This window comes from Strigops habroptila, chromosome 11 (genome assembly GCF_004027225.2).
Source record: "Strigops habroptila isolate Jane chromosome 11, bStrHab1.2.pri, whole genome shotgun sequence".
Classification (NCBI taxonomy): domain Eukaryota; kingdom Metazoa; phylum Chordata; class Aves; order Psittaciformes; family Psittacidae; genus Strigops; species Strigops habroptila.
Genome location: NC_046360.1, coordinates 9,846,811 through 9,858,451, shown reverse-complemented (window position 1 = coordinate 9,858,451; position 11,641 = coordinate 9,846,811). Strand labels below are relative to the sequence as shown.

At 55.6% G+C, this 11,641-nt stretch overlaps 1 protein-coding gene, 1 long non-coding RNA gene and 1 gene segment (V, D, J or C); 2 read left to right on the top strand and 1 right to left on the bottom strand.

Moving 5' to 3' along the window:
* The first annotated feature begins 1,678 nt into the window (after positions 1-1,678).
* LOC115614485 lies at positions 1,679-2,195 on the top strand. The segment is given in 2 exon segments: positions 1,679-1,754; positions 1,888-2,195. Coding segments are annotated over 2 exon segments (354 nt in total).
* Positions 2,196-3,511: 1,316 nt separating this feature from the next.
* On the top strand, positions 3,512-10,292 carry LOC115614060 (immunoglobulin lambda-1 light chain-like). Of its 3 annotated transcripts, XM_030500310.1 has the most exons (5): positions 3,518-3,593; positions 3,727-3,842; positions 6,349-6,521; positions 8,218-8,252; positions 9,796-10,292. In XM_030500310.1, the coding sequence occupies exons 1-5, from the start codon at positions 3,518-3,520 to the stop codon at positions 10,116-10,118; spliced, it is 723 nt and encodes a 240-aa protein (XP_030356170.1). In that variant the 3' UTR covers positions 10,119-10,292. The 3 variants fall into 3 exon arrangements, 2 of the variants coding, with proteins under 2 accessions (XP_030356170.1, XP_030356171.1); XM_030500311.2 differs by lacking the exons at positions 3,518-3,593; positions 3,727-3,842 and adding an exon at positions 6,016-6,093 and having other exon boundaries at positions 6,227-6,521; XR_003993615.1 differs by lacking the exons at positions 6,349-6,521; positions 8,218-8,252; positions 9,796-10,292 and adding an exon at positions 4,187-4,201 and having other exon boundaries at positions 3,512-3,593.
* On the bottom strand, positions 3,781-6,483 carry LOC115614063. Its single transcript, XR_003993616.1, has 3 exons — positions 6,398-6,483; positions 4,191-4,235; positions 3,781-3,846 (listed from the first exon to the last, which is right to left on the bottom strand). It is a non-coding gene; the product is annotated as an uncharacterized LOC115614063 (long non-coding RNA).
* Positions 10,293-11,641: the final 1,349 nt, after the last annotated feature.

The window sequence follows — 11,641 nt, the reverse complement described above, 5'->3', positions numbered from 1 at the left end:
TTTGTCAGCCTACAGAATCCTCGGGTGCTGCAGCACAGCAGGGACCTCCTGCCTCAGTCCCTTGCTCTCACATGGCTCTGGCTCACCCACCCCAGTGTGTGTGTCCCGGGGGAAAAACGCCAAGATTATATCTGGGAGTAGCAACCACGTTTATGGCTGGTTCCGGCAGAAGACACCAGGCAGTGCTCCTATCACTGTGATCTACGAGAGCACCAAGAGACCCTCGGACATCCCTTCACGATTCTCCGGATCCAAGTCAGGCACCACGGGCAGGTTAACCATCACTGGGGTCCAAGCTGAGGACGAAGCCGTCTATTACTGTGGTGGCAACGATGGCAGCTATAATGGTGACACAGAGGAATGAGGAAGTGATACAAACGCCTCCCACAAGCACAGGAACCAGTTAGGAGTCTCTGCTGTCCCTGTTTGATGGTGGGACAGGTCCCCGCCATGGCCCTGCCCTGTGCTGCAGGTGGCTATGCCTGATGTCCCAGCTCGGCTGTCCCTTAGACCCCCATGTCTGTGCCCATCCCCTGTCACTTGGCGAGGGGCTCTACAGCACCAGGGAAGGTGCTTCTCCCCGTGGTCATGCTTCCCATCACAGAGCTCCAAGCTGAGGCCGAGGCTGTTTTCCCAGGTGCTGGCTGGGACACCAGTGCTGGTGAGGGTCATGGTGACTCCCAGCTCTGGGGAAGTGACACCCAAGGCCACTGTTGCCCCAGGTCCCCTCTGGTGCTGCCTGCTGCTGCAAGTGCTACTTGGATGCTGTGTTGGAGCGGCACATGTTCCTGTGAGGCAGCTTCTGCCATGGGGCACGTATTCTGCTCCAGCAGGTGCCCTCTGTGCAGCCCACAGGGAGACAGGCCCCTACACCCTGCCCTGCCTGTTGGCTCTCCATACCCCAGGCACTCTGGGGCAGGAAGCGATGGGGACAGGGGTGGGCCACGGGGTGGTGGCATTTCCTGTTGTCGTGGGCACTCTTGGGCTGGGTACAAGGTGTCGAAGGGGGCCATGAGCCCTGTGGCCTGGGTCAGAGCAGGGCTGGCCAGGGGCTGCCCTGACAGCTGAGCAGGGCCCTGGGGCTGCCCCTGCTGCGGGTGCATTTGCCCAGCGCCAGGCATTGTGCTCACCACCAGCTCATGGGGAGGCATTGCCAGGGCTCAGTGCCGGGTGCTCCCATGGTGCTGGGAGCGGGTGCCTGGGAAGAACAAAGGTCTTGAGAGGTGGGTCTGGGCTGGCAGGGCAAGAGCCAGGGCAGGAAAGCAGTAGAGCAAGAGGGTACCTTAATGGCCTCGGACACTCATAGGAGTGGAAGATGGTGAAACTGGGGTGGGGAGTGCTGGGGTTGGTGTCATTCCAGACCCATCACTTAGAGCTGCAGGCGCTGCCTGCCCCTGTTACCCACCACAGCCCATCTCTGCCCTGCCCACTGGCCCAGCAATGGGGTGTCCGAGCTGGCAGGTTTGGGGCACTGAACTGGGACGTGTCTCTGTCTGTGCCCGGGGACAAGCCCCACTGCTCTGGGGTGTGGGACTGGTGATGGAGCAGGGCGGGAGGTGGAGAGAGAGGTATGGGCAGGATTTGGCCTGAGCGCAGGCTCAGATTTGCATGGAGGGGCCGTGCCGGGGCGCGTGGGGTCTTAAAAGGGAGTAGGGGTCCCCAGCACAGCTACAACGTCGTGGGGACACGGAGCTGGTGGGATCGCACCATGGCCTGGGCCCCTCTGCTCCTCGCGCTGCTCGCCCATGGCTCAGGTGCCCTGGCCAGACCCACTGCGCCCACACGGGGCCTTTGTGCACAGGGGCCCTGTCCTGCTGCCCAGGCAGGGCTGTGCTCCCGGGCACTGGCTGATCCCCGTCTTCTCCCCTCTCTCCTCTCCCTCTCCAGGTTCCCTGGTCCAGGCAGCGCTGACTCAGCCCTCATCAGTGTCAGCAGCGATAGGAGAGAAGGTCCAGATCACCTGCTCTGGTAGCAGCTACAGCTATGGCTGGTACCAGCAGAAGGTACCTGGCAGTGCCCCTGTCACTGTGATCTACGGTAGCACCAATAGACCCTCGGACATCCCTTCACGATTCTCCGGATCCAGTTCCGGCTCCACAGCCACGTTAACCATCGATGGGGTCCAAGCCGTGGACGAGGCCGTCTATTACTGTGGTGGCTATGACAGCAGCACTAATCCTGACACGGTGACATGAAGCAATGGGGAAGTGATACAAAAACCTCCTTGCATTGCAGGAACCAGTTAGGAGTCGCTGCTGTCCCTGTTTGATGGTGGGACAGGTCCCCGCCATGGCCCTGCCCTGTGCTGCAGGTGGCTGTGCCTGATGTCCCAGCTCGGCTGTCCCTTAGACCCCCATGTCTGTGCCCATCCCCTGTCACTTGGCGAGGGGCTCTACAGCACCAGGGAAGGTGCTTCTCCCTGTGGCCACGCTTCCCATCACAGAGCTCCAAGATGAGGCCGAGGCTGTTTTCCCAGGTGCTGGCTGGGACACCAGTGCTGGTGAGGGTCATGGTGACTCCCAGCTCTGGGGAAGTGACACCCAAGGCCACTGTTGCCCCAGGTCCCCTCTGGTGCTGCCTGCTGCTGCAAGTGCTACTTGGATGCTGTGTTGGAGCGGCACATGTTCCTGTGAGGCAGCTCCTGCCATGGGGCACGTGCTCTGCTTCAGCAGGTGCCCTCTGTGCAGCCCACAGGGAGACAGGCCCCTACACCCTGCCCTGCCCGTTGGCTCTCCATACCCCAGGCACTCTGGGGCAGGAAGCGATGGGGACAGGGGTGGGCCACGGGGTGGTGGCATTTCCTGTTGTCGTGGGCACTCTTGGGCTGGGCACAAGGTGTCGAAGGGGGCCACGAGCCATGTGGCCTGGGTCAGAGCAGGGCTGGCCAGGGGCTGCCCTGGCGGCTGAGCAGGGCCCTGGGGCTGCCCTTGCTGCGGGTGCATTTGCCCAGCGCCAGGCATTGTGCTCACCACCAGCTCATGGGGAGGCATTGCCAGGGCTCAGTGCCGGGTGCTCCCATGGTGCTGGGAGCGGGTGCCTGGGAAGAACAAAGGTCTTGAGAGGTGGGTCTGGGCTGGCAGGGCAAGAGCCAGGGCAGGAAAGCAGTAGAGCAAGAGGGTACCTTAATGGCCTCGGACACCCATAGGAGTGGAAGATGGTGAAACTGGGGTGGGGAGTGCTGGGGTTGGTGTCATTCCAGACCCATCACTTAGAGCTGCAGGCGCTGCCTGCCCCTGTTACCCACCACAGCCCACCTCTGCCCTGCCCACTGGCCCAGCAATGGGGTGTCCGAGCTGGCAGGTTTGGGGCACTGAACTGGGACGTGTCTCTGTCTGTGCCCGGGGACAAGCCCCACTGCTCTGGGGTGTGGGACTGGTGATGGAGCAGGGCAGGAGGTGGAGAGAGAGGTATGGGCAGGATCTGGCCTGAGCGCAGGCTCAGATTTGCATGGAGGGGCTGTGCTGGGGCACGTGGGGTCTTAAAAGGGAGTAGGGGTCCCCAGCACAGCTACAACGTCATGGGGACACGGAGCTGGTGGGATCACGCCATGGCCTGGGCCCCTCTGCTCCTCGCGCTGCTCGCCCATGGCTCAGGTGCCCTGGCCAGACCCACTGCGCCCACACGGGGCCTTTGTGCACAGGGGCCCTGTCCCGCTGCCCAGGCAGGGCTGTGCTCCTGGGCACCGGCTGACCCCCGTCTTCTCCCCTCTCTCCTCTCCCTCTCCAGGTTCCCTGGTCCAGGCAGCGCTGACTCAGCCCTCATCAGTGTCAGCAGCGATAGGAGAGAAGGTCCAGATCACCTGCTCTGGTGGTGGCAACTGGTATGGCTGGTACCAGCTGAAGGTACCTGCAGTGCCCCTGTCACTGTGATCCACGCCAACAAGAAAAGACCCTCAGGCATCCCTTTGCAATTCTCTGGATCCAAGCCAGGCTCCAATGGCATGTTAACCATCACTGGGGTCCGAGCCAAGGACGAGGCCACCTATTACTGTGGGAACTGGGGCAGCAGCACTGATAATGGCACGGTGACACAGAGTAATGAGAAATTGATACAAAAACCTCCTTACATTGCAGGCACCAGTCAGGAGTCTCTGCTGTCCCTTTTTGATGGTCGGGCATTTCCCTGCCATGGCCCCACCTCCTCCAGGCTTAGCAGCAACTATGCTGTTGGCTGGTACCAGCAGAAGGTACCTGACAGTGCCCCTGTCACTGTGATCTATGTTAACGATAAGAGACCTCGGGCACTCCTTCACAATTCTCCAGATCCAAGTCTGGCACCACGGACACATTAACCATCACTGGGGTCCAAGCCAAGGATGAGGCCGTCTGTTACTGTGGTGGCAGCGATGGCAGCACTGATGTTCCCATGGCAACATGAAACAATACGGAAGTGATACAAAAACCTCCTGCCATTGCAGGGGCCCTTTAGGAGTCTCTACTGTGCCTGTTTGATGGTTGCGCAGGTCCCTGCCATGGCCTTGCCATTGGTGTCTGTGCTGCAGGTGGCTGTGCTGGTGTCTCGGCTCAGATGTCTCTTAGAGCCGCAGCTCTGCGCTCATCTCCTGTCATTCAGGGAGGACATGAGCCCCCGCAGCCCTTTCCCTGCCCTGCACAGCAGGTCCAATGTCTCCTGCACTCCCCAGCTCGCACCCAGGACACTGTCAGGTCCTCCCTGCCCTCCTCCTAGCCCTGCTGCACCAGGAGCCCCCGGGGCATCCCCCCAGGGTGCTGCAGCCCTGCTCAAACTGCAGCCCCAGCACCAGGGAACATACCATGGGCCACAAGCAGCACTGAAGCTTTGCTTCCCAGCCCTGGGAAGAGATGTTTCTCATGGTGCAGAGCTCCAGGGTCATGCCATGAGGCTGCCAGGCAGAGCAGGGCTGGCTGGGGGCTGCTCTGTTGTGCTGCTCAAGGAGCCCATGGGTACTGCAGCATTGGCTGCACCTCTGCCCCCCTAGGCAGCCTCCGGTCCTGGACAATGTCCCCCTTCGGCCCCACAACAGCAAGGCTCTGCCCAGCATCCTGATCAAATCCTCATCCTGCTGCAGGAGCCCGGGACTGGGTCTACCACTGGTGACAAAGGCACCAGCTCTGCCATTTCATGGCATGCCACTTATTTCCAGCTGTGCCAGTTCTTGTGTCCCCACGAACGTGACAGGGCAGGGGCCAAAGTTTGGCATAAGGGTGAGTGGTATTGCCAGGCTCTGAACCGTGCTGCTGGCCCCACAGGGGCTGCATTTGTGTCTCAGGAGCTGCCAGTGAGCAGCGGGGCCCCAAGTGGCTTGTTCTCCAGCTCTGTGCCTGGGACTGTGGTGTGTGGCAGGAGCGCCACGAGCCACAAGCTGGGGCCAGGAGGTCATGGCTGCACTGAGCACCCTGCAGTGCTCAGGGGTGAGGGCTGCTCTGAGATCCCAGTGCGGACTGCTCCTGGCCCTATTCTCCTCACCCATTCCAGGCTAAGGTCCGGGTGCTGATCGGTCACAGATAACGTTCACATGAGGAACTCAGAGGGATGGAATCAGGGGCTTTACTTCTGCCTTTTCCCAGCCCTTTTGCCATGGGAGAGCCCAGCTGAGCCCAGCTGGACCCCAAGAATCCACACCCGTGGCAACAGCCTGGGCAAGGGCTGGTCCTTCTGTCTGCAGCATGGGCGCTGGCACATCTGCTCCTGCCAGCCCATGGGGATGGTGGAGCTGCAAGAGCTCCCGGCCCCAGCCCCAGCGCCCATCTCTTCTGTGTGGTTATGTGGCTCTGCAGCCACATGACCCATGCTGAGGATGGAGAGGGGTCCGTGCTGGCGGGTTTGGGGCACTGAACCGGAACATGTCTCTGTCTGTGCCCGGGGACAAGCCCCACTGCTCTGGGGTGTGGGACTGGTGATGGAGCAGGGCAGGAGGTGGAGAGAGAGGTATGGGCAGGATCCGGCCTGAGCGCAGGCTCAGATTTGCATGGAGGGGCCGTGCCGGGGCGTGTGGGGGCTTAAAAGGGCATTGGGGTCCCCAGCACAGCTACAACGTCGTGGGGACACGGAGCTGGTGGGATTGCGCCATGGCCTGGGCCCCTCTGCTCCTCGCGCTGCTCGCCCATGGCTCAGGTGCCCTGGCCAGACCCGCTGCGTCCACACGGGGCCTTTGTGCACAGGGGCCCTGTCCTGCTGCCCGGGCAGGGCTGTGCTCCCGGGCACCGGCTGATCCCCATCTTCTCCCCTCTCTCCTCTCCCTCTCCAGGTTCCTTGGTCCAGGCAGCGCTGACTCAGCCCTCATCAGTGTCAGCAGCGATAGGAGAGAAGGTCCAGATCACCTGCTCTGGGTTTAGCAGCTACAGCTATGCTGGCTGGTACCAGCAGAAGGTACCTGGCAGTGCCCCTGTCACTGTGATCTACAGTAGCACCTATAGACCCTCGGACATCCCTTCACGATTCTCTGGATCCAAGTCCGGCACCACGGCCACACTAACCATCGATGGGGTCCAAGCCGTGGACGAGGCCGTCTATTACTGTGGTGGCTACGATGGCAGCAATTATATTCCCACAGTGACGTGAAACAATAGAGAAGTGATACAAAAACCTCCTGCCACTGCAGGAGCCAGTTAGGAGTCTCTACTGTGCCTGTCTGATGGTTGGACAGGTCCCTGCCATGGCCCTGCCCTTGGTGTCTCTGCTGTAGTTGACAGAGCCTAATGTTGTCTGCCTTTATCATGCTCCCTTAGAATAGAATCAAAACCAAATTGAAGGCTGAAAAAATGCTCAGAAACTGGTTGCCCACAGCAGATAGCATTGGCTTCAGCTAAATGCTTTGCATAGACAATTTCAGTGATTCTTTTGGCTAGTTTTAGACTATGCACCAATGCATAAAGCATTCCTAGAGGCAGAGTAAAACTCTGAAATGGAACATGCCTCAAACCACAAAATCTTTGAAGCATCATTTATTTTCTAATAACTCAGGAGCTTTTAGACTCATTGACTATAACTGCTTGCACAAACCACAACACTTGAATATTTTCTAGTTCAGTTTAAGTTGGTGCTCTTTAAATTCATTGCTCCAAGAGCTTGTTTGCTCTGAGCAGAGAAACCTGTGCCCTGTGAGATCAGCAGCATGCTGAGAAAACACTTTACAAAGCAGCAGCCAAGCTTTCCCTGGGGAATTTGAAGTTAGTTTGTCTTAGCTGAAATTCATCCTGGCTCACCTCTGCTTTGGCTATTGCAAATGTATGTAGACATCTGCATCCCCTGCATGCTTTTCTCCACTAGTCCTAGCTCTTCTTCTCTACCAACAGCATCTGATGCCTCCTTTCCAACCCCCTTTGTCTGCCTTGGCCCTTGGCAGATGCTCCACCTTGCTGCTTCTCAGCCAGTGCTGGTGTTTCTGGGCAGTGGGAAGGATGGATGGATGGATGGATGGATGGATGGATGGATGGATGGATGGATGGATGGTTGGTTGGTTGGTTTATTCATGAAGTTTACCCCCATGCATACTGTCTACAGTGATCCCCATTTCCCCTGGCCACAGCCACAGTGTGGCAGGATGGTGGACGGTGGCCCCCCAGGGCAGCCCACAGCCCACAGCTACCTGAATGACCACAGCACAGGTCAAGGCACAATGCTGCCTGTAGTGCCTAAGGGGCATCCAAAGCTCTTTGTCACCTGGGATTAACGGCCCCACAGCATAGGCAAGGACATGGACTTGTAATGAGCACAAGGCGTGCAGTCCTTGGCAGCACTGGGTCCCTGGACAGCCAACAACACAGCCACAGCTCTGGAAAGCCCAGCCAACAGGCTCCAAGCGGGATGGTGGGGCCAAGGCCACCTATTTTCTCATGGATCCTCCAGCAAGGACATGCATTCATTCCCATATCCTGCCCTGCCACATCCACCTGGGCACATCCAGCACAGTGCATCCAGCCACTGGGACACCTTCATCCCATCACCTTCATCCTGCTGTGTCCATCAGGACATCTCCATCCCATCACCTTCATCCTTCTATGTCCATCGGGACACCTCCATCCAAGCACCTTCATCCTGTTGTGTCCATCAAGATACCTCCATCCCATCACCTTCATCCTTCTGTGTCCATCAGGACACCTCCATCCAAGCACCTTCATCCTGCTGCATCCATTGGGACATCTCCATCCCATCACCTCATCCTGCCATATCCACGGGGCCCAGGACTGCTCCTGCCATAAGGAGGAGGTTTTTGCATGGCACTGTATCACTGTGTGCTGTATTTGGGGCCGGGACCACGTTGACCGTCCTAGGTGAGTCACCGATTTCTTCTCGGTCTTTCCTTCCCCATCGTGAAATTGTGACATTTTGTTGATTTTTCGGTGATTTGGGGGGTTTGTCTCTGACTTGGCGCTGGGCTGGGGTCTGCCACCAGTTTGGAGATGGGCACTAAGCGCAGCATTGCAGGCTGTGTCTTGTCCCTGCGGACTCAGAGGGCTCTGGTGCACGCTATAGAGGATTGGGGGGTATTTTCTCAATTGAAAGATCTTAAAATTTGGCCAGGAAATATGTCTGAGGTCCTTGGGAGCCTATTTCAGAAAATCAGGTTTAGGTCTCTAAGAAAGTGAATTTTTGTCTTTGTTAAAGAAATTAGTTGTTAGTTTAAGGTCTAGATCCTCAGCTCTTAGTCCTGAGGACTAAGTCTGTCTCCCTTGGTGAGGAGCAGGGGCTTCTCTTTGGGCTCCTGCAGCCGAGTGTGCAGGCACTGCAAAATGGAGCCTGTCCTTGGCCAGGAGCAGGCTGAAGGCGCATCCGACTTTGTGTTAAATTGGCACATCCCTGGGATCTTAACCAAAAACTTTTCAGGGGTATCTTAAAGAGCCTGTTGTCCAGGTAAGCCATGTAAAAAATTGAGATTATTGTGTTGAAAATGCTGTTGGGAACATTGTCTGTCTGTCTTTGTAATTTTCAAAAGAATTTGTCAAAAAAATCCCAACTTGAACCAAATCATTAGGGGCAGAAAATAAAGAAAAATGGAGTTTGCCAATTTCTTCAACAGAAAGTTTTTAATGGTGGAGTCCTCCTGGGTTTTGAGTAGAAATGGAGACATTGTACCTTTGAGGAGACAGCAGAATCACCTCAGAAAGACCAGACATCTTTTCTCTGTCTCCCTTTCGGTGATTCTTGTATTTTTTTTGAGACAGACCTGAAAGGTCTGAAAGCAGAATTGGGCAGAAAACAGGACGATTTGTCTTTGAAAATTTGATTTTTAAAAAATTGCCTTGCAAAAGGGAAGAAATGTGTTTAGGGCAAGTAACTGGAGATTTTGTTTTATATGTATTATATACTGTATATATATGTATATAATATATATAACATACACTTTTATATAGTATGTTTTATATATTTATATATATACTATATATACTTACATAGTATATATAACATATGTTTTTTATATATAAATATGTACACATACATAACTACATATATTATATACATGGTATGTAATTATACATACATTTATATAACAATATATATTTTATATATGTACATATATAAAATATATAACGTATATACAAGTATATACGCGATATATATGTAGATTGCACACATATATACACATATATGATCTATATAAAAATATGTGTTATATATATAAAATATGTGTGTATGTGTGTGTGTATACGTGTTTATATATACATCTATATAACAATATAGATGTATCCCAAATCCAAATACACCAGAGTTATAGATGATGGGGGAAGTGGGGAGTCTCTCTGCAGTGCAGGCAGGCAGGGGGTTGGGGGGGGGCACAAAGCCCCCTCTGACTCCTCAATGCTCTCTCCCTCACAGGCCAGCCCACGGTCTCCCCCACTGTCCACCTCTTCCCACCATCTAACGAAGAGCTCACGAAGGAGAACAAAGCCACCCTGGTGTGTCTGATTGGTGACTTCTACCCTGGCTCCGTGGAAGTGACCTGGACGGCTGATGGCAAAACCCTCAGCAGTGGCATCGAGACCAGCCAGGAGCAGCGGCAGACCAACAACAAGTACATGGCCAGCAGCTACCTGACGTTGAGTGCCTCTGAGTGGAAGAGCTACAACACCTATGCCTGCAAAGTCAAGCACGAGGCTGAAAATATAGAGAAGACCCTGAATAGAGCTGAGTGCTCTTAACCCCACCGGGACATCTCCATTCCCGGTGGACCCTCGTGGCCCTCTCCCTTTTCCCCACCATGAGGGACAGCGGCTCCGCCCCTGCCGCAGATGTCCCCCAGTGCCCTGCTCCTATCCTCCTGCCCTGAGTGTCACACAAATAAACACCGACACTGAACTAGCGCTGGCTCAGCATCGCTGTCTCTGTGTCCTTTCACCTCGCCAGCTGGCATCACCCCAGGGGCACTGGTATGGAGGAGGGTGGGATGGGAATACACACACATATTGCTGGGGCTCCTTGCAGCTCTTGCTCACCCCTGGGAACCCCAATGAACCCCCAGCACTGCCAGGACCAGGGGATGAACAGCCTGTGGCAGCAGCCTTGTCCAAACCCCCATGCCAGCAGCAAGCACATGGCCCTGGCTGTGCCATTCTCGTCGCTTGCCTGCTGGCCTCTGGGTGCCAGGTCCCTTGCAGGGACATATGGCTTGTGGTGTGGCCATGGACAGCCATGTCCCTTTGCCACTAGCCCTGGCTGTGAACCTGTTTTCTCCATCACCACTGTGTCCACAAGGATGGGGGTGCCAGTGTAGCCGCCAGTCGTGCATATGCACCAGTCTGTCCCTTGCACCCTGTGCTGCCACGGCAAAGTGGGTCCCTGTAGGCCACATGTCCCTGTGGCACAGCCCTGGGGAAGTTTCCCTGCGGCCCTGCAGGGTTGCCACATGTCCCTGCAGCCATCTTCTGGGGACAGAGTCATAGAATCACAAAATGGTTTGGGTTGGAAGGGACCTTTACAGGTCATCTAGTCTACCCCCCTGCCCATGGCAGGGGGATTTGCAACTCAGTCAGGTTGTTTAAAGCCCCATCCAGCATAGCCTTGAATGTTTCCAGGGATGAGGCATCTATAACCTCTTTGGACAACCTGTTCCAGTGTTTCATCACCCTCATCATTACAAACGTATTCCTTATATGTAGTCTAATCTACCCTCGTTTAGTTTAAAACCATTACCTTTTGTCCTAATGTAATAGGGCCTGCTAAAAGCCTTGTCCCCATCTTTCTTACAGGCCCCCTTTAAGTACTGAAAGGCCACAATAAGGTCTCCCCAGATCCTAGCTCTCTCATCCTGCCTCCAGAGCAGAGCTGCTCCTGCTCTCGCAGCATCTCCTTGGCCTCCTCTGGACTCGCCCCAACAGCTCCACATCCTTCTTGTGTTTGGGGCCCCAGAGCTGTCCTCCCTGCTGCGTCCATCTGTCCCGTCCACCCCAGCACCTCTGTCCTGTCCATCTCAATGCCTCCTCCCATCTTACTCACCCCAACAGTTCCACCTGAGCATGTCCACCCATCCTTCCCACCCCGATGTCTCCATCTGTCCCAGAAAGCTCTGATGGAGCTGCTCACTCCAGCTCTTTAATGGTCTTTTTCACTAAATCATTCATCAACCACTTGAGGATTTAACAGGAAATTAAGCCAAAATGACACCAAAAATCTTCTGTCAAACTCAAACTCTTTGAGACAAGATCCAGGGGGCAGTTTCTTCTCT